This window comes from Nerophis lumbriciformis, linkage group LG24, assembly GCF_033978685.3.
Source record: "Nerophis lumbriciformis linkage group LG24, RoL_Nlum_v2.1, whole genome shotgun sequence".
NCBI classification, from domain to species: Eukaryota; Metazoa; Chordata; class Actinopteri; order Syngnathiformes; family Syngnathidae; genus Nerophis; species Nerophis lumbriciformis.
The window spans coordinates 36,356,248-36,378,220 of record NC_084571.2 but is presented as its reverse complement, the minus strand read 5'-3'; the positions used below and the strand labels follow the sequence as shown (position 1 = coordinate 36,378,220).

At 45.7% G+C, this 21,973-nt stretch overlaps 1 protein-coding gene across 1 annotated transcript in view; it reads right to left on the bottom strand.

Annotated features, from left to right (window-relative positions):
- Window positions 1-21,973, bottom strand: part of camsap3 (calmodulin regulated spectrin-associated protein family, member 3) — a 119,999-nt gene that overhangs the window by 1,475 nt on the left and 96,551 nt on the right. Inside the window, 14 exon segments of the mRNA XM_072916023.1 lie at window positions 6,270-6,388; window positions 6,657-6,769; window positions 6,844-6,937; window positions 7,004-7,484; window positions 7,696-9,724; window positions 9,797-9,866; window positions 13,570-13,625; window positions 13,702-13,744; window positions 13,812-13,896; window positions 13,967-14,106; window positions 14,187-14,325; window positions 14,911-14,943; window positions 15,163-15,249; window positions 17,309-17,449. Of these exon segments, the coding sequence (XP_072772124.1) occupies window positions 6,270-6,388; window positions 6,657-6,769; window positions 6,844-6,937; window positions 7,004-7,484; window positions 7,696-9,724; window positions 9,797-9,866; window positions 13,570-13,625; window positions 13,702-13,744; window positions 13,812-13,896; window positions 13,967-14,106; window positions 14,187-14,325; window positions 14,911-14,943; window positions 15,163-15,249; window positions 17,309-17,449 (3,630 nt within the window).

Genomic DNA, 21,973 nt, shown 5'->3' with positions numbered 1-21,973 from the left:
CTGAAAAGGGGGCGGAGCAGAGGGGTTGAAAATAACAATCTTGTCAGGGTGGACTTTGGGGCGGTATTAGAGATGTCCGATAATGACTTTTTTGCCGATATCCGATATTCCGATATTGTCCAACTCTTAATTACCGATTCCGATATCAACCTATACCAGGGGTCGGCAACCCGCGGCTCCGGAGCCGCATGCGGCTCTTTGATCACTCTGATGCGGCTCAGCAGCTTCCTTGCTGACCCTCAATTTTCCCGTTCCTCTCGCAGAAAACTCCCGGGATTAATATTCACCGATTTTCACCCTTACAGCTATAATAAGGGCGTGCCATGATGGTACAACAATTGGCGCTCTCTATAATATGTATTAACAGCGTGCCAGCCCAACAATTGTTACACAATATACATCTTCTGCTTGCACACTTACGTGACAGCAAGGCATACTTGGTCAACAGCCACACAGGTTACACTGACGGTGACCATATAAAACAACTTTAACACTCTTACTAATAATGCGCCACACTTTGAACCAAAACCAAACAAGAATGACAAACACATTTCGGGAGAACATCTGCACCTTAACACAACATAAACACAACAGAACAAACACCCAGAATCCCATGCAGCCCTGACTCTTCCGGGCTACATTATACACCCCTGCTACCACCAAACCCCGCCCCCACCCCAACCCTGCTCCCTCACACATCAACGCTCCCTCACACATCAACCCCCCCTCTGTGCGTCGGTTGAGGTGGGCGGGGTTTGGTAGCGGGGGTGTATAATGTATCCCGGAAGAGTTTTTTTTTATTTTTTATTAAATCAACATAGAAAAGAACACACGATACACTTTCAACTAGTGCATCAACCCCCCCCCCCCAAACAAAAAAAACTCCCTCCCCCATTCACACTCATACACAATCACTCACACAAAAGGGGTTGTTTCTTTCTGCTATCATTATTCTGGTTCCCACAACATGGACAACACTTCTGCAAGGGACACAACACAGTCCCTGAAGCACACTTGATTGTTTGTGCTGCTGGTCCACTAACATTTTCATTTAATTACTTTTTTTTTTCTTTTTTCTCCCCTATGTAATTATTTTTATATTGTTTTACTTTCCTTTTTATCCAAGAAAATATTTATTTATCTTATCTATAAAAAAAAATAAAAAAAGGAAAGAAAGGACCCTATCTTCACCAGACCTGGCTGTAAATGAAATTAGCTTCATTTAAATGTTTTTTTTTATTTTTTTTAAACCAGGTCCAGTCGGGTCCAGCAACACACACCTTTATTCATGTACACTGAGAAAAAACAACAACAAAAAAACAGAAAATGTTTGGAAGAGTTAGGGCTGCATGGGATTCTGGGTATTTGTCCTGTTGTGTTTATGTTGTGTTACTGTGCAGATGTTCTCCCGAAATGTGTTTGTCATTCTTGCTTGGTGTGGGTTCACAGTGGGGCGCATTATTAGTAAGAGTGTTAAAGTTTTTTTTATACCGCCACCGTCAGTGTGACCTGTGTGGTTGTTGAGTAAGTATGCCTTGCTGTCACCTACGTGAGCAAGCAGAAACACCATACAACGTGTGACTGATCAGGCACGCTGACAGTAGTGGGTGCTATATGCTGTATCATCACGGCACGCATGACGCTGACAAGCGCCATTCAATTAAAACCCGCGTGCCGCACCAGCTTTCAAATTCCACATAAAGGTGTGGGCAGCGTGTCTGAGACCCCTGGTTCATAAATAGCACAAAGCAAAAAGAAAATTTTGTATGCAGTGTTATTTCATTTAAAATTTCAAAAAAATTTTGCGGCTCCCATTGTTTTCTATAATTTGCGAAACTGGTCAAAATGGCTCTTTGACTGGTAAAGGTTGCCGACCCCTGACCTATACCGATATATACAGTCGTGGAATGAACACATTATTATGCCTAATTTTGTTGTGATGCCCCGCTGGATGCATTAAACAATGTAACAAGGTTTTCCAAAAATAAATCAACTCAAGTTATGGAAAAAAATGCCAACATGGCACTGCCATATTTATTATTGAAGTCACAAAGTGCATTATTTTTTTTTAACATGCCTCAAAACAGCAGCTTGGAATTTGGGACATGCTCTCCCTGAGACCCACTACAACTATGGGAAATACAAACCACATTTCCATATGAGTTGGGAAATTGTGTTAGATGTAAATATAAACGGAATACAATGATTTGCAAATCCTTTTCAACCCATATTCAGTTGAATATGCTACAAAGACAACAAACTTTTTTTTTTTTGCAAATAATTATTAACTTAGAATTTCATGGCTGCAACACGTGCCAAAGTAGTTGGGAAAGGGCATGTTCACCACTGTGTTGCATGGCCTTTCCTTTTAACAACTATCAGTAAACGTTTGGGAACTGAGGAGACACATTTTTTAAGCTTCTCATGTGGAATTCTTTCCCATTCTTGCTTGATGTACAGCTTAAGTTGTTCAACAGTCCGGGGGTCTCCGTTGTGGTATTTTACGCATCATATTGCGCCACACATTTTCAATGGGAGACAGGTCTGGACTACAGGCAGGCCAGTCTAGTACCCACACTCTGTTACTATGAAGCCACGTTGATGTAACACGTGGCTTGGCATTGTCTTGCTGAAATAAGCAGGGGCGTCCATGATAACGTTGCTTGGATGGCAACATATGTTGCTCTAAAACCTGTATGTACCTTTCAGCATTAATGGTGCCTTCACAGATGTGTAAGTTACCCATGTCTTGGGCACTAATACACCCCCATACCATCACAGATGCTGCTTTTTACACTTTGCGCCTATAACAATCCGGATGGTTCTTTTCCTCTTTGGTCCAAAGGACACGACGTCCACAGTTTCCAAAAACAATTTGAAATGTGGACTCGTCAGACCACAGAACACTTTTCCACTTTGTATCAGTCCATCTTAGATGAGCTCAGGCCCAGCGAAGCCGACGGCGTTTCTGGGTGTTGTTGATAAACGGTTTTCGCCTTGCATAGGAGAGTTTTAACTTGCACTTAAAGATGTAGCGACCAACTGTAGTTACTGACAATGGGTTTCTGAAGTGTTCCTGAGCCCATGTGGTGATATCCTTTACACACTGATGTCGCTTGTTGATGCAGTACAGCCTGAGGGATCGAACGTCACGGGCTTAGCTGCTTAGCTTACTTGCAGTGATTTCTCCAGATTCTCTGAAGCCTTTGATGATATTACGGACCGTAGATGGTGAAATCCCTAAATTCCTTGCTGGTTGAGAAAGGTTTTTCTTAAACTGTTCAACAATTTGCTCACGCATTTGTTGACAAAGTGGTGACCCTCGCCCCATCCTTGTTTGTGAATGACTGAGCATTTCATGGAATCTACTTTTATACCCAATCATGGCACCCACCTGTTCCCAATTTGCCTGTTCACCTGTGGGATGTTCCAAATAAGTGTTTGATGAGCATTTCTCAACTTTATCAGTATTTATTGCCACCTTTCCCAACTTCTTTGTCACGTGTTGTTGGCATCAAATTCTAAAGTTAATGATTATTTGCAAAAAAAAAAAAGTTTATGAGTTTGAACATCAAATATGTTGTCTTTGTAACATATTCAACTGAATATGGGTTGAAAAGGATTTGCAAATCATTGTATTCCGTTTATATTTACATCTAACACAATTTCCCAACTCATATGGAAACGGGGTTTGTACTATACTTTGACTTTCACAAAGTGCATTATTTTTTTTTATTTTTTTTTTAAACATGCCTCAAACCAACAGCTACAAAAACAATGAAGGCACACAGCTTCAGTCCAGAGTATACTAGAGTAATAAAGTAAACAATAACATAGTCCTCATTTAGTGCAAGACTGCCTGACATACTGTATAACAGGGAATTATAAACTGGGCTCACATCCATCTTCCGCTTGTATTCATCGTGTATCTCCTTGTGATTCTTGAATTGCCAGTTTTTTTTATCCGTCAGAGACACTTTAAAATAATCCCAAACCATAGACATGATCTCGTTAGTCAGTCACCGAGCTCACTTGTTAGCCACGTCTACAGCACCGGCAACAACACACTCTTGTTGTTGTTGTTATTATTATCGGACATCTCTAGGCGGTATATAGCTAGAGTGGCCATGCCAGCAACTTGAGGGTTCCAGGTTCGATCCCCGCTTGTGCCATCCTAGTCACTGCCGTTGTGTCCTTGGGCAAGACACTTTACCAACCTGCTCCCAGTGCCACCCACACTGCTTTAAATGTAACTTAGATATTGGCTTTCACTATGTAAAAGCACTTTGAGTGACTAGAGCAGGGGTCGGCAACCTTTACCAGTCAAAGAGCCATTTTGACCAGTTTCACAAATTATAGAAAACAATGGGAGCCGCAAATTCTAAATGAAATAACACTGCATACGAAGTTTTTTTTATTTTGCTTTGTGCTATGTATAACCAGGGGTCTCGGACACGCTGCCCACACCTTTATGTGGAATTTGAAAGCTGGTGTGGCACGCGGGTTTGTATTTAATGGCGCTTGTCAGCGTCATGCGTGCCGTGATGGTACAGCATATAGCACCCACTACAGTCAGCGTGCCTGATCAGCCACACGTTGTATGGGGCTTCCGCTTTGCTCACGTAGGTGACAGCAAGGCATACTTGGTCAACAACCACACAGGTCACACTGACGGTGGCGGTATAAAAAAAAAAAAAACTTTAACACTCTTACTAATAATGCACCACACTGTGAACCCACACCAAACAAGAATGACAAACACATTTCGGGAGAACATCTGCACCGTAACACAACATAAACACAACAGGACAAATACCCAGAATCCCATGCAGCCCTAACTCTTCCGTTTTGGACCAGTTGTTCCTCCCAGGGAATTCAAGTCACAAGTCGCTCCCAAGCTCTTTACGACACTTAAAGCTGAGTAGAAAAACCACCAGAGACAGAATAGGTATTTTGTAATATATTTGCAAAGCTTTGCATATATACATTGAGACCAGTCCAGCATAGAACATTCAATCGCGCCGCCAAGATCGTCTGCCCCCCCCCGACAAAACCCTCTCCCCTCTTAAGTCTCTCTTCCTCCCACCCTGCCAGTCATGTCTCTCCAGCCAAAACACATGCCCATTATCGCTCTCTCTAACATTCCTCACTCAAGGTTAAGCACACAGTTTTGCAGACAACCAAAAGACCACAATTGGAAGAAAAACACTAGCTGTTTTGTAATATGATTATGAAATAAAAGAAGTAACACTTAAATTCGGATATATGTAAATATCTGCCTCCGACAATACCCATATTTGTGATATCATCCAAAACTAATGTAAAGTATCGAAGAAGAGAAGAATAAGTGATTATTACATTTTAACAGAAGTGTAGATAGAACATGTTAAAACAGAAAATAAGCAGATATTAACAGTAAATAAACAAGTAGATTAATAATTCATTTTCCACCACTTGTCAATAATGTGTACAAAATAATAGGTGTATAAATGACACAATATGTTACTGCATACGACTAATTAGGAGTCTTTGTTTGTTTACTTACTACTAAAAGACAAGTTGTCTAGTATGTTCACTATTTTATGTAACGCAACTCTACATTATACAACCCCCCCCCCTACCAAAACCCGCCCACCTCAACCGACGCACAGAGGGTGGGGGGGGCGGGGGGGGTTGATGTGTGAGGGAGCAGGGTTGGGGTGGGGGCGAGGTTTGGTGGTAGCAGGGGTGTATAATGTAGCCCGGAAGAGTCAGGGCTGCATGGGATTCTGGGTGTTTGTTCTGTTGTGTTTATGTTGTGTTACGGTGCAGATGTTCTCCTGAAATGTGTTTGTCATTCTTGTTTGGTTTTGGTTCAAAGTGTGGCGCATTATTAGTAAGAGTGTTAAAGTTGTTTTATATGGTCACCGTCAGTGTAACCTGTGTGGCTGTTGACCAAGTATGCCTTGCTGTCACGTACGTGTGCAAGCATAAGATGTATATTGTATAACAAGTGTTGGGCTGGCACTCTGTCAATACAGATTGTAGAGGGCGCCAAATGTTGTACCATCATGGCACGCCCTTATTATAGCCGTAAGGGTGAATATTAATCCCGGGAGTTTTCTGCGAGAGGCACTGAAATCCAGAAGTCTCACGGGAAAATTGGGGGGTTCAGCAAGTAAGCTGCTGAGCCGCATCAGAGTGATCAAAGAGCTGCATGCGGCTCCGGAGCCGCGGGTTGCCGACCCCTGGACTAGAGAAAAGCGCTATATAAATATAATTCACTTCACCTCCACAATCTTGTTTTTCTGCGCTTCGTTGACCTTGCCGGCCAGACAGCAGCGTGTGATGGCGTTGTGGATGATGAACTTGTTGGACTTGAAGCTGGGCTCCTTATATAGCTTTGGTCCTGCAAAAAAATTAAAATACAAAAAAACATACCATGAGGAGCAAGAAAAGTAAGTGATCCTTGCTGGCTCCTCCCCCTCCAAAGCAGCATTTTTTTTAAACCTTCTCCACTGCTTTGTGAGCAACTTGTACAATCAATCAATCAACAAGAGATGTGGTTCACTCAGGAAAAACACCGCCCCCAAGTGTTTTGTTAGAGAATTACACAACACACAGTCAAGCCAGAAAAAAAATATAAAAGGATCAAAGCAAATGGTTGTCCTACCAACCTGTGTATTCTGGGATGGAGGCGGTAGAGGAGACGGTGGATCCGTTCTCCCAGTCTCCGTTATGGGCACTCATTCGTCCCGGGGACATGAGGCGGGAAGGCGAGTGGGAACGACTGTTGGGAGTAAAAGAAGACATTTTCGTCCCCGTCTCTAGACCTTCCGTTGAAGAATGCCGGCTCTGTGTTACCTGGCGGACCTCCTGACAGTCAAGCCTCCAGAGTCGTTAGCCATGGAGGACAGGTTCATGGTGGAGTGCGAGTACACTTTATTCAGCCTGCCGCCTGAAAAAGAAGATTATGGCCATGTATGGAAATAAGGCTGTGCTAAAGACGTGTGCAGTTATTTACCCAAAAGGCCTTTGACGGGGCTGTGCGCGAGGGCCGAGTCGTCCCGGAACACGGTCTTGGGTCTCTGCTTCTTCACCCCGCGCACCGTGGTGGGTTTCTGCCTCAGCACCTTGTCCAGATCATCCATGATCTTCAGCTGATGCCTGCGCTCGTACTCCTGCCGAGTGAACTCTCCTCTGCGCTGGGGCGTTCTCTCTGCCGGGGGCGTCCCCGGTGCCGGAGGGGTCCCGGGGGTGTGCGGTTGGTCCTCGCTCTTATTGCCCCAGCCTTCAATGACCATCCACTGGGGCTTGCTGTGGTACAGGTAAGCCAGTGAGGAAACTGGTGTGTAATTGCGCAAAAGTCTTGGGATGAACTCTCACTTTGATTCTTTTTCCTGCTCCAGCCTGCGTCTCCTCATCTCCTCCGTTCTTTTCTGCTGTTTCTCGAGCAATGCGGCTCTTCTCAGAGCCATCTCATCCTCCGGTCGCTCCTTGGCATCCTGGCAACAAGATAAAGTACGTTAACGTATCCCAGTTCTAGGATTCGGTATTCTCTTAGAAACTGAGGGATCCCCAACCAAACTGCACATGAAGCACACAAACGAGAAGTTGTGTGTGTTCCATACTTCTACACCTAAACGTTTGGTCTTAGGAGAACCAAACAAATGTTCTTTGATTTGAATACCTTGAGAAAAGATTTGTCTCTCCTACCTTGAAGAAAAAGCCGACCCCTCCTCCTTTGGTCTCTGGCTCGGTCGTGTCACTCATGGAGTCTGAGAAAGGATCGGGTACTTGGTCTTCCTCCTCCTCCTCTCCGTCTCCTTGCAGAGAAGACAGCGAGATCTCAATCAGGCTACTCCGCTTTCCGTTCACAGCCCCTGCAGGGGCGGCATCGCTCTCAAAGGAGCACTCTGACGGGGCACCGGAACTGCAGCCCTCGCCTGCCGGCCCCTCCTTCCGAGCCGCACGGCCTTGCGAGGACCTGTGCTGCAGGTCCATGTCGAATATACTTTCATAGTCAATAGAGCCCACTTCGGAGAGGGCGTCAATTGCGGGTGGACGGGGAGTCTGGGAGGGTGTCGTCATGGGGGTGAGCGTCACTGAGGAATCGGGCGTCCCCGCTAAAGAGCGGAGGGCGTCGAAGCTCTCAGTGTCGCCGATGGAAAACGAGGAAGAAGTCTGGATTTGAGTTTGCGAGGGGTTCATGCGGCGGAGGTGGGGGATGCGGTCCACACTCTGCGGCGCTGTAATGACCCTCGACAGGGCCGGGAACTTTGGGTTTGAGTGGCGACTTTGTTTGGGGCTCTTAGGGGGCACTGACTGGGTTCTACGATGGACCATTTGGGGAGACTTCGGAGGAGTGATGTGGTTTGTGAGCCGGCGGGATGGCGAAGGGGTTGTTGAATGGAAGTCCCGAGTGGATTCCCGCGAGTAGCGGGCAGGGGATGGGGTCGGGGTAGGGGTCTTGGGGCTGGGTGGAACGACCCAGGATTTGTTGCTGGGAGCTTTCTTCTGAATGAGTTGGTTCTGCTGCACGGTGAGTCGCTGCATGTCACTCTGCAGGGAACTCAGGGCTGCAGTCAGCTTGGACACGGCATTGTTGTAGTCGCCAAGCGGTGCCGTTTTTTCACCCTTCTCTGCTGGCGTACTGGCCTTCTCTTTGGTGGGTCCACCTTGAACACGACTTTTGTCTTTCACAGAGGGTTCTCCTCCTTCCGTACGAGGCAGCCGCTCCTCCAGAGTCAACCGAGCGAGGTCTTCCTCCGTCGAGGAGGCGCTGAATTGACCGCCTTCGGCCTCGCCGTCGTCCTGCCGCTGCTCCTTCTTCAACTGCAGGAAAGCGCTCTTGCCCAACCGTTGCCGGTGCTTTGCAAAGATGGCCTCGATGCGCTTCTTCTGGGCTTCGATCGCTCGCCGCTTTTCCTCGAGACGAACCCCGAGCTCGGACATCTCGTTATTGAGCTGAGGGCTGGGGATTTCTTCGGACTTGATCTCCCAGGATGTGGATTGGGGTATAGCTGGGTCGCTGGCTTTGCGAGAATCTTCGCTTTGCTTCTTCTTGCGCTCCGCAAAGCTGGTCATCTTCACGCCGCTGTCCGACCCCTCCTTACTGCTGCGTCTATCTGCGTGTGCGCCAGAGGGAGTGCTGGGAGTGGACTGAGCCCGGGGCGTGTCTTCCGACGCGTCCGAGTCCACGCTGCCGTCTCTTAAGACCGAGTCGTCGTCTCTTGAGCATTCAGAAGCGTTTCTAGTCCGAGTGGGCTCTTTGGACTCCCTCGCAGGCCGGTGCAGCATTCCTGAACGCGTCGGAGCAGAGGAGCTGACGGACGGCAAGTTCGTGTGGTGTCTGGAACTAGCCGGGTCGTCTGGAGAGTGCAGGTAGAAGCCATCAGGAGCGCCGTCGGGATGCAAGCGAGGCTCCATCTTACTTTCATTGTGAATAATCTGAAGGGCCTCTTCGATGGTCGGCAGCTCTCCAGTTTCAGTTGGGCTGACGCCATTCTCCATTACCACCGGATGACTGGGACTCTGCGTGGACCAGGAGGCTCTGTGGACGCCGTTGGAAGCAGGTGGTGTGCCGAGGTCCACCGGAGGACTAAACGTGGACCGCGTCGCGTTATGATTCGACGGGTGAAGCTGGTCCGAGCTCACAGAGCGGGTCATCACAGGGTTGCCCATCACGATGTCCACGTCGCTGTCCAGGCCAAAAGGGATGCTGAAGGACACAGCCGACAGGGGCCTGATAAAAACCGATCAGAAAGCGTAAGTAGAAGAATGCTTTAAGCGTGGTGACGTGGCGGCGAGTACACACCTGTGTTTTTTAGTCCACGACTTTCCGACTCCTTCTAAATGAGACATTGAGGTAGACTGATTCAAAGACCCTGAGTACAGTGGGACACACGAATGTAAAGGCATGCACTGGACAATAACACAGATATGTGGCACTCAACATCAGGGGTTGGAATTGGGGGTTAAATCACCAAAAATGATTCCCGGGTGCGGCCACTGCTGCTGCTCACTGCTCCCCTCACCTCCCAGGGGGTGATCAAGGGTGATGGGTCAAATGCAGAGAATAATTTCGCCACACCTAGTGTGTGTGTGACAATCATTGCTACTTTAACTTTCTTAAGTTTTGTAAAAACTGGTCACCTTTTTTCAAACATTATCTCCTCTGAGCGCGTTTGTCGTGTCGGCTTCAAACTAGCACAGGAGAGAGATCGAACCCTTCTGATTAAAAGTTGATGAAAGAGTTTTAATTACTGCTCCGGTTTGGATTTTATGAGCCCTCAAAGTCGGTCCCGTCCATCGCTGCTTGCAGCTTTAATTTTACTTGTTTTGGAAAGTCTTGACAAGCCGAATTTTCTTGTTATATTGGCAGATAATTTTGCTTAGTTCAAATAAAATACCCCTCATTAGGGACCGCAATGTCCCTTTGGGACAGAGGACCCTATTGTATTTTGTGCGTTTTATTATTATTATTATTATTATACCGCCGCCTCTTTGAGCTGTAATTTGACCTCCTTAACATGCTTCAAAACTCATCATCTTTGACACACACATCAGGACTGGCGAAAATTTGATCAAAAAACCAAACCCCAAAACTCAAAATTGCGCTCTAGCGCCCCCTAGGAAAAAACATAGACAAAACTGCTTGTAACTTCCGGTAGGAATGTCGTAGAGACATGAAACAAAAACCTCTATGTAGGTCTGACTTAGACCTAGATTTCATACATTGACATCAACAGAACAAAAGTTTACTAAAAACAGTCACTTTTGCCTCTTTGAGCTGTAATTTGACCCCCTTAACATACTTCAAAACTCACCAAACACATCAGGACTGGCAAAAATTGCGATCCACTAAAAAACCCAACCCCAAAACTCAAAATTGCGCTCTAGCGCGCCCTAGGAAGAAAACACAGACACAACTACTCCTAGGAAGAAAACTCAGACAAAACTGCCTGTAACTTCCAGTAGGAATGCCTTAGAGACATGAAACAAAACCCTCTATGTAGGTCTCACTTAGACCTACATTTCATATATTGACAACCCCCCTCAAAAATCAACAAGAAGTTTGCAATTCCCCCTTCAAAACAAAGGTTTTGTAAAAACCTTTGTTTTTTCTCTGAGCGCGTTTGTCGTGTCGGCTTCAAACTAGCACAGGAGAGAGATTGAACCCTTCTGATTAAAAGTTGACCAAAGAGTTTTAATTACTGCTCCGGTTTGGATTTTATGAGCCGTCAAAGTCGGTCCCGTCCATCGCTGCTTGCAGCTTTAATTTTACTTGTTTTGGAAAGTCTTGACAAGCCGAATTTTCTTGTTCTATTGGCAGATAATTTTGCTTAGTTCAAATAAAATACCCCTCATTTTTTTCACATCAGGACTGGCGAAAATTGACATTTGATCAAAAAACCAAACCCCAAAACTCAAAATTGCACTCTAGCGCCCCTAGGAAAAAACAGACAAAACTGCTTGTAACTTCCGGTAGGAATGTCGTAGAGACATGAAACAAAAACCTCTATGTAGGTCTGACTTAGACCTAGATTTTATACATTGACATCCTTCAGCAAAAATCAACAGAACAAAAGTTTACTAAAAACAGTCACTTTTGCCTCTTTGAGCTGTAATTTGACCCCCTTAACATGCTTCAAAACTCACCAAACACATCAGGACTGGCAAAAATTGCGATCCACTAAAAAACCCAACCCCAAAACTCAAAATTGCGCTCTAGCGCGCCCTAGGAAGAAAACACAGACACAACTGCTCCTAGGAAGAAAACTCAGACAAAACTGCCTGTAACTTCCAGTAGGAATGCCTTAGAGACATGGAAAAAAAAACCTCTATGTAGGTCTCACTTAGACCTACATTTCATATATTGACAACCCCCCTCAAAAATCAACAAGAAGTTTGCAATTCCCCCTTCAAAACAAAGGTTTTGTAAAAACTGGTCACTTTTTTTCAAACATTATCTCCTCTGAGCGCGTTTGTCGTGTCGGCTTCAAATTAGCACAGGAGAGAGATTGAACCCTTCTGATTAAAAGTTGATGAAAGAGTTTTAATTACTGCTTCGGTTTAGATTTTATGAGCCCTCAATATGAGCCGTCCATCGGTGCTTGCAGCTTTAATTAGGGACCTCAATGTCCCTTTGGGACAGAGGACCCTATTGTATTTCGTCTGTTTTATTATTATTATTCCGCCGCCTCTTTGAGCTGTAAGTTGACCCTCTTAACATGCTTCAAAACTCACCATATATGACACACACATCAGGACTGGCGAAAATTGCCATCTAAGGAAAAAACCAAACCCCAAAACTCAAAATTGCGCTCTAGCGCCCTCTAGGAAAATCACAGACAAAACTGCTTGTAATTTCCGGTAGGAATGTCGTAGAGACATGAAACACAAATTTCTTTGTAGGTCTGACTTAGACCTAGATTTCATACATTGACATCCTTCAGAAAAGATCAACAGGAAGTTGGCAATTCCCCCTCAAAACAAAATTTTAGTAAAAACAGTCACTTTTGCCTCTTTGAGCTGTAATTTGACCCCCTTAACATGCTTCAAAACTCACCATATTTGACACACACATCAGGACTGGCAAAAATTGCCATCTAATCAAAAAAACCAAACCCCAAAACTCAAAATTGCGCTCTAGCGCCCCCTAGGAAAAAACACAGACAAAACTGTCTGTGTTGAGACATGAAACAAAAACCTCTATGTAGGTCTGACTTAGACCTAGATTTCATACATTGACATCCTTCAGCAAAAATCAACAGGAATTTGGCAATTCCCCCTTCAAAACAAAATTTTAGTAAAAACAGTCACTTTTTCCTCTTTGAGCTGTAATTTGACCCCCTTAACATGCTTCAAAACACACCAAACTGGACACACATCAGGACTGGCAAAAATTGCGATCTAATAAAAAAAAACAAAATTGCGCTCTAGCGCCCCCTAGGAAGAAAACACAGACACAACTGCTCCTAGGAAGAAAACTCAGACAAAACTGCCTGTAACTTCCAGTAGGAATTTCTTAGAGACATGAAACAAAAACCTCTATGTAGGTCTCACTTAGACCTACATTTCATATATTGACAACCCCAGCAAAAATCAACAGGAAGTTTGCAATTCCCCCTTCAAAACAAAGGTTTTGTAAAAACTGGTCACCTTTTTTCAAACATTATCTCCTCTGAGCGCGTGTGTCGTGTCAGCTTCAAACTAACACAGGAGAGAGATTGAACCCTTCTGATTAAAAGTTGACCAAAGAGTTTTAATTACTGCTCCGGTTTGGATTTTATGAGCCCTCAAAGTCGGTCCCGTCCATTTTACTTGTTTTGGAAAGTCTTGACAAGCCAAATTTTCTTGTTCTATTGGCAGATAATTTTGCTTAGTTCAAATAAAATACCCCTCATTTTTTTTTGTTTTTTTTTGTTTTTGACCACTGACTTTTTGCAGTGTAATGACACTGTACAAGAGTACAGATGTCCAAGCGTCTCTCCTCAAATTGAGCCAAATTGAATTCTGCCTCTGTTTAATTCTTTGCTTCTTGTCTTGTTTAATAGATGTCATCAGTGTTTGAACCTGATAGCTCACCTGATGCAGAGGAGGAAATGGGGAGAAAGGGTTTCTTGAGGATTGACGTAGAGATGCTATAGAACAGAAAAATCATTTTTAGTCAAAAAAAAAATGCTTTATGCAAACTAAATGTAGTTTGAGGAACAGCACCTTGTACCACTCCCACCACTTGGTGTCGCTGGTGCGAAGACATCTAAAATAAGTCAAGATAAGCGTCAGGATGTTGCAACAAATATTCAGTTCTTATGAGTGACACTTACCTGATGTGCCCACTGGCTGAACAAAGTCTGGCCTTTGCACTTCAAACCAATGAAGCAGCTCGGCTAGGAAACTTAGCAAGTTAAGCTGAATACAGAAAAACATATAAAAATGAGGAAAAGTGAGACGTTCGTTGTTATTGTTATGTTATAAGTACCCGTAGCTCCTTTGGCGAGTACAACATGTCCTCCAAGGTTAACTGGCAGCAGCTCTTCAGGCAGCTGTCACAGAACTCGCGGACGAACTGCAGGTTGTACAGGCTGTCGGCAGCAGACATGGTCTCCTTCATGCAGACGTCTGGCGGAGGGGGAAAAAAACGGAAATGCGTCAAAAGCGCCGCACGTTTAAGATGAGTTGTACGTGTTTCGGTTGGTTACCTTCCAGTCTCAGCAGGCCGGGGCAGTAATAATGTATGACGGCGGCGACGGCGCAGCCGTTAGACAAGTCTTTGACTTCATTCACCGCCGGGAAAATGGGATTCTGTTTGGACTGAACTTTGTCCTTTCTGTAGCGCAGCTGGAGCAGAAACATCACAACAAAAATCAAAAAATGCCTGCGTGTACACTGCAAAAACTGACATCTAAGTAAGATGAAATATCTCAAATAAGGGTGATATTTGCTTATTTTCTGTCTGATAAGATAATTCTTGTCACTAAGCAGATTTTATGTTAGAGTGTTTTACTTGTTTTAAGTGTTTTGGTCCTAAATGATCTCAGTAAGATATTACAGCTTGTTGCTGAGATTTGATGACCTATATTGAGTAAAACATGCTTGAAACTAGAATATCAACTGTTGCAAAGCTGTGTCATCAACACTCACAAGTAGAGATGTCCGATAACATCGTAAATACATGCAAGTTGTGAGAGGACATTTGCAGGCAAGGCAGATAAAAATAAACATGCGCATTAACTTTGACCACATGAACCCACTCGCAACCTGCACCACGGCCACAGTCTGCAAAACTTGCACAAACCAAACAACGCTGAACAAAAAAGGAAGCCTGACCTGTCAGATACTGGATGATAAAAGTGATGAAGACACTGCAAGGATGGAAGTGGAGAAGGAAGGAAACGGAGGAAAGGGGGAAAAAAGGGAACTTACAGGAACTAGTTTCCAATACCAGCGAGTAGGACACTGTCAAAGAGGAGTGAGCGCAGGAAGGAAACAGAGAGACACGGAGGACAGGAAGCACAAAGAGTTTCAACACTAGAAGGACTCGTAATGACACGGCCATCTTGTTTTAGTGTCAACAATTCAAAGTGTGTGCTGGTGCAACAGAACTAAATAGATCAGCTTGCAAATGTAGCAGAACCAGCAACATGATGTGAAGACAGAGCTGCGTGACATACTCACAGAGGGCTGAAGAGGTTGGGGTTCGCTCTCTGGGACGCTTTGTTCATTCTGGCCTACGTCTGTAAGCTCCCTCAGTTTCTGGTTGATCTGAAAACATTCACAAACAGACGCTCATTAAAGCTTGTATGGAGCCTAAGTTGAAAATAAAAGCTCACAATACAAATGATGACATGTTTATATACACCATCTGATTTTATAGTCGACCAAAATCCATCCATCCATCCATTTTCCTCCGCTTATCCGAGGTCGGGTGGCAGGGGCAGCAGCCTAAGCAGAGAAGCCCAGACTTTCCTCTCCCCAGCCACTTCGTCCAGCTCCTGCCGGGTGATCCCGAGGCGTTCCCAGGCCAGCCAGGAGACATAGTCTTCCCAACGTGTCCTGGGTCTGCCCCGTGGCCTCCTACCGGTCGGAAGTGCCCTGAACACCTCCCTAGCGGGTGGCATCCTGACCAGATGCCCGAACCACCTCATCTGGCTCCTCTCCATGTGGAGGAGCAACGGCTTTACTTTGAGTTCCTCCCGGATGGCAGAGCTTCTCACCCTAAGGGAGAGACCCGCCACCCAGCGGAGAAAACTCATTTGGGCCGCTTGTACTCGTGATCTTGTCCTTCCAGTCATAACCCAAAGCTCATGACCATAGGTGAGGATGGGAACGTAGATCTAACTGGTAAATTGAGAGCTTTGCCTTCCGGCTCAGCTCCTTCTTCACCACAACGGATCGATACAGCGTCCGCATTACTGAAGACGCCGCACCGATCCGCCTGTCGATCTCACCATCCACTCTTCCCTCACTCGTGAACAAGACTCCGAGGTACTTGATCTCCTCCACATGGGGAAAGATCTCCTCCCCAGCCCGCAGATGGCACTCCACCCTTTTCCAGGCAAGAACCACGGACTCGGACTTGGAAGTGCTGATTCTCATCCCAGTCGCTTCACACTCGGCTGCGAACCAATCCAGTGAGAGCTGAAGATCCTGGCCAGATGAAGCCATCAGGACCACATCATCTGCAAAAAAGCAGAGACCTAATCCTGCAGCCACCAAACTGGATCCCCTCAATGCCCTGACTGCGCCTAGAAATTCTGTCCATAAAAGTTATGAACAGAATGGGTGACAAAGGGCAGCCTTGGCGGAGTCCAACCCTCACTGGAAACGTGTCCGACTTACTGCCGGCAATGCGGACCTAGCTCTGGCACTGATCATACAGGGAGCGGACTGCCTCAATCAGACAGTCTGATACCCCATACTCTCTGAGCACTCCCCACAGGACTTTCCGAGGGACACGGTCGAATGCCTTATCCAAGTCCACAAAACACATGTAGACTGGTTGGGCAAACTCCCACGTACCCTCAAGGACCCTGCCGAGAGTATAGAGCTGGTCCATAGTTCCACGACCAGGACGAAAACTGCACTGTTCCTCCTGAATCCGAGGTTCAACTATCCGGCGTAGCCTCCTCTCCAGTACACCTGAATAGACCTTACCGGGAAGGCTGAGGAGTGTGATTCCACGATAGTTGGAACACACCCTCCGGTTCCCCTTCTTAAAGAGAGGAACCACCACCCCGGTCTGCCAATCCAGAGCTACCGCCCCCGATGTCCACGCGATGCTGCAGAGTTTTGTCAACCAAGACAGCCCCACAGCATCCAGAGCCTTAAAGGAACTCCGGGCGGATCTCATCCTTGCCACCGAGGAGCTTTTTAACTACCTCAGCAACCTCATCCCCAGAAATAGGAGAGCCCACCACAGATTCCCCAGGAACTGCTTCCTCATAGGAAGACGTGTTGGTGGGATTAAGGAGGTCTTCGAAGTATTCTCTCCACCGATCCACAACATCCACAACTGTTGTAACTAGAGTACAGCCCAAAAAAACGTCTCTCCTCATTTGAGCCAAATTGAACTCTGTCTCTGCATGATTCCTTGCTTCTTGTCTGTTTAATAGATGTCATCAGTGTTTGAGCCTGACACCATGTAGCTTTGTGTACATTTTGTAGCTCTTGTGAAATCCTGCTCACTAACACGATCAAAACGTGACCTCACACTTTGAGTTGAACAAAGATAATAATGCGGGGATTATTTACCAATATGTTTATTATTGTGGCTTGCAGTGGTGTTTCCCATGGTTTTTTTTTAAAATAGTGCAACCCTCACCGCGTTAACCCAGTGGAGCACAGCATCTGTCCAGCTGGAAGACCCGCCCAGAAGCTCGGCAGAACCGCCAGCCTTGGCCAAGGTCACCGTCTCAGAGGCTCCCACCGTCATCAGTGCGTCGATCACCACCAAGTGAGCGCTCTGGAAGGACGGGAGAGAAAATTGTCAAAGGACGGTAATTTAAAACATGAAAATGCAAGCATTAGTGGGAAGACAAAAGTTAGTTACAAAGTGCCTCCACTAGGAGTCACCAGAGGCCACGTGTGCGCCTGACAAGGTCTGGAGTCTGCAAACATGAAAGTCATTCAAGTGGTTGAACTTTGGACTTGTATTTGTTGTTTAGTTCAATCATTACATTGGAAGCAGACCAGCAAAATGGTTACACGTGTGTGTGTGTGTGTGTGTGTGTGTGTGTGTGTGTGTGTGTGTGTGTGTGTGTGTGTGTGTGTGTGTGTGTGTCTTTTATTCCTCAGCTGTTTCCTGATTAGAACATGGCAAGGATTCAGTGCACTCTTGGACTTGTTGCCATACGTTCGTGTGCAAAAATTAGGACACCCCACGGGGTATAACCATACTTGCCAACCTTGAGACCTCCAATTTCGGGAGGTGGGGGGTGAGGGCGTGGTCGGGGGTGGGGTGGGGGGCGTGGTTGGGGGCATGGTTAAGATATATATATATATATATATATATATATATATATATATATATATATATATATATATATAAGAAATACTTGACTTTCAGTGAATTCTAGCTATATATATATTTTTATTTTTATTTTTATTTTTAATTATATATATATATACATCAATAAAAAAAAGAAATACTTGAATTTCAGTGTTCATTTATTTACACATATACACACATAACACTCATCTACTCATTGTTGAGTTAAGGGTTGAATTGTCCATCCTTGTTCTATTCTCTGTCACTATTTCAGAACACACACATTATACAAATATACATTATAAAATCAATAAGAAAACGGGAGCTCTAATTTGGGAGTCTGAATTAGGATCAGAAGTTCCTATATAAACATTGCGCACTCACGTCGCCTTTTTGTATTGATTACTGCAGCTGTGCACTGGATTCATTCACAAATACAAACTACAACTCACAAACACTTTAGAGTTAGGCTCCACCATCAGAATGTGTACATAAACTTATAAAGATCACATGGATATTATTCAGTGAGTTGATTCACCAAAACTAACCTGTTATACAGGAGAAAAAAAGCACACAGGACGTTTCAATTGTTCACAGACTGGTCGCGCTCATCAGAATGACAAGACACTTCCGGTCTGCAGGTGATAGCATTCAATTGGGAAGAAACGCCCTACTGCCCCCTACTGACCAATGTGAATACTGATAAATGTGTAATGACAGCTCCAAAAACGAACTCAAACCACAAAATAAAATAAATCAACACAAAAATGTGACACATTATGGGTGGGTCACATGTGCATGTACAGTAGATGGCAGTATTGTCCTGTTTAAAAGTGTCACAACATTGTACATGGAGCTGGAGGGGGCGTGGCCTCCAGCTCCGCCTGAATTTCGGGAGATTTTCGGGAGAAAATTTGTCCCGGGAGGTTTTCGGGAGAGGCGCTGAATTTCGGGAGTCTCCCGGAAAATCCGGGAGGGTTGGCAAGTATGGGTATAACTTTTCAACACCTGAACCACTGCATACCAGAGGGTGGACTAGGGGTGTAACGGTACACAAAAATTTCGCTCCGGTACGTACCTCGGTTTCGAGGTCACGGTTCGGTTCATTTTCGGTACAGTAAGAAAACAACAAAATATAAATGTTTTGGTTATTTATCTACCAAATTTGTCAAAAATGGCAAAACATACATATACACACAGGGTCCATTGCCAGGGTTAATGTGGTCAACATATATAAAATAAAAACTAAATAAGATAAGGCTCAGAATGGTTTCTTAAAGGCCTACTGAAACCCACTACTACCGACCACGCAGTCTGATATCTGATATCAATGATGAAATCTTAACATTGCAACACATGCCAATACGGCCGGGTTAGCTTACTAAAGCGCGAAATATCCTGCTGAAAACGTCTCGGTATGATGACGTCAGCGCGTGATGTCACAGATTGTGGTGGCCAGCTATTAAGTCGTCTGTTTTCATCGCAAAATTCCACAGTATTCTGGACATCTGTGTTGGTGAATCTTTTGCAATTTGTTCAATGAACAATGGAGACAGCAAAGAAGAAAGCTGTAGGTGGGAAGCGGTGTATTGCGGCCGACTGCAGCAACACAAACACAGCCGGTGTTTCATTGTTTACATTCCCGGAAGATGACAGTCAAGCTTTACCATTGGCCTGTGGAGAACTGGGACAACAGAGACTCTTACCAGGAGGACTTTGAGTTGGATGCGCAGACACGGTACCGTGAGTACGCTTCCAAACATTTGATCGCTTGCCCGTACGTGCATGCCGCTATGTGCATGTCACGTACGTAACTTCGGGGAAATATATGTGCTGTATGAACTTTGGGGAGGTGAACGGTACTTTGGGCTGTGGGATTGAGTGTGTTGTGCAGGTGTTTGAGTTGTATTGGCGGGTTATACGGACGGGAGGGGGGAGGTGTTTGTTATGCGGGATTAATTTGTGGCATATTAAATATAAGCCTGGTTGTGTTGTGGCTAATAGAGAATATATATGTCTTGTGTTTATTTACTGCTTTAGTCATTCCCAGCTGAATATCAGGTCCCACCCGCCTCTCACAGCATCGCTCCCACTGCCCTCTAGTTCTTCGCTCTCACTTTCTTCATCCACGAATCTTTCATCCTCGCTCAAATTAATGGGGAAATCGTCGCTTTCTCGGTCCGAATCGCTCTCGCTGCTGGTGGCCATGATTGAGGGGACCAAGCACCTAATAAATTGTTTTGTCACCGATTCTGTTCATAACCTTTATGGACAGAATTTCTAGGCGCAGTCAGGGCGTTGAGGGTATCTGGTTTGGGGGCTGCAGGATTAGGTCTCTGCTATTTGCAGATGATGTGGTCCTGATGGCTTCCTCTGGCCAAGATCTTCAGCTCTCACTGGATCGGTTCGCAGCCGAGTGTGAAGCGACTGGGATGGGGATCAGCACCTCCAAGTCCGAGTCCATGGTTCTCTCCCGGAAAAGGGTGGAGTGCCATCTCCGGGTTGGGGAGGAGATCTTGCCCCAAGTGGAGGAGTTCAAGTACCTCGGAGTCTTGTTCACGAGTGGGGGAAGAGTGGATCGTGAGATCGACAGGCGGATCGGTGCGGCGTCTTCAGTAATGCGGACGCTGTATCGATTCGTTGTGGTGAAGAAGGAGCTGAGCCGGAAGGAAAAGCTCTCGATTTACCGGTCGATCTACGTTCCCATCCTCACCTATGGTCATGAGCTTTGGGTCATGACCGAAAGGACAAGATCACGGGTACAAGCGGCCGAAATGAGTTTCCTCCGCCGAGTGGCGGGGCTCTCCCTTAGAAGCTCTGTCATTTGGGGGGAGCTCAAAGTAAAGCCGCTGCTCCTCCACATCGAGAGGAGCCAGATGAGGTGGTTCGGGCATCTGGTCAGGATGCCACCCGAACGCCTCCCTAGGAAGGTGTTTCGGGCACGTCCGACCGGTAGGAGGCCACGGGGAAGACCCAGGACACGCTGGGAAGACTATCTCTCCCCGCTGGCCTGGGAACGCCTCGGGATCCCCCGGGAGGAGCTGGACGAAGTGGCTGGGGAGAGGGAAGTCTGGGCTTCCCTGCTTAAGCTGCTGCCCCCGCGACCCGACCTCGGATAAGCGGAAGAAGATGGATGGATGGATGAGTTAAAAGAGCTGTCACTAGTAAGGCTAGGTATTCGTGTATTTGTATTTCTGACATACTAAGTGCATTTTCCCATACCTGCCACTTATAACAGAGATATTTGTAATGGCAGAGCCCATTACCAGCTGTTACAGCAACAGCACTCTTATCTCAGAGAGTGCTTTGACTCTATAAACCCGTTAGCTCATTAGATGTTGTGTTCCTCCGTAAGACAGAAACCAAGCCTTAGTTAATTTGCTCTCTCAAATCACACAACATTACTTCCATCCATTAACAAAGTGTAGCATCTAGAAAAGATCTATAACTTACTGGACGTACACTATATTGCCAAAAGTATTTGGCCACCTGCCTTGACTCACATTGCCATCCCATGGAATTGTCCAAAATGTTTTGGTATCCTGGAGCATTCAAAGTTCCTTTCACTGGAACTAAGGGGACAACTCCTGAAGAACAACACCACACCATAATTCCTCCTCCACCAGATTTCACACTCGGCACAATGCAGTCCGAAATGTAGCGTTCTCCTGGCAACCTCCAAACCCAGACTGGTCCATCAGATTGCCAGATGGAAAAGCGTGATTCATCAGTCCATAGAAGGCGTCTCCACGGCTCTAGAGTCCAGTGGAGACGTGCTTTACACCACTGCATCCCACGCTTTGCATTGGACTTGGTGATGTGCGAACATGCTTGTCTGCATGACGACGACGGGTTGGGGACCGGTACTTTTTAGAGGCGGTATAGTACCGAATATGATTCATTAGTATCGCGGTACGATACTAATATTGGTATACCGTACAACCCTACTATGTAATATAGTCTGTTCGTAGTCTAGATCCACTATGTAATATAGTCTAG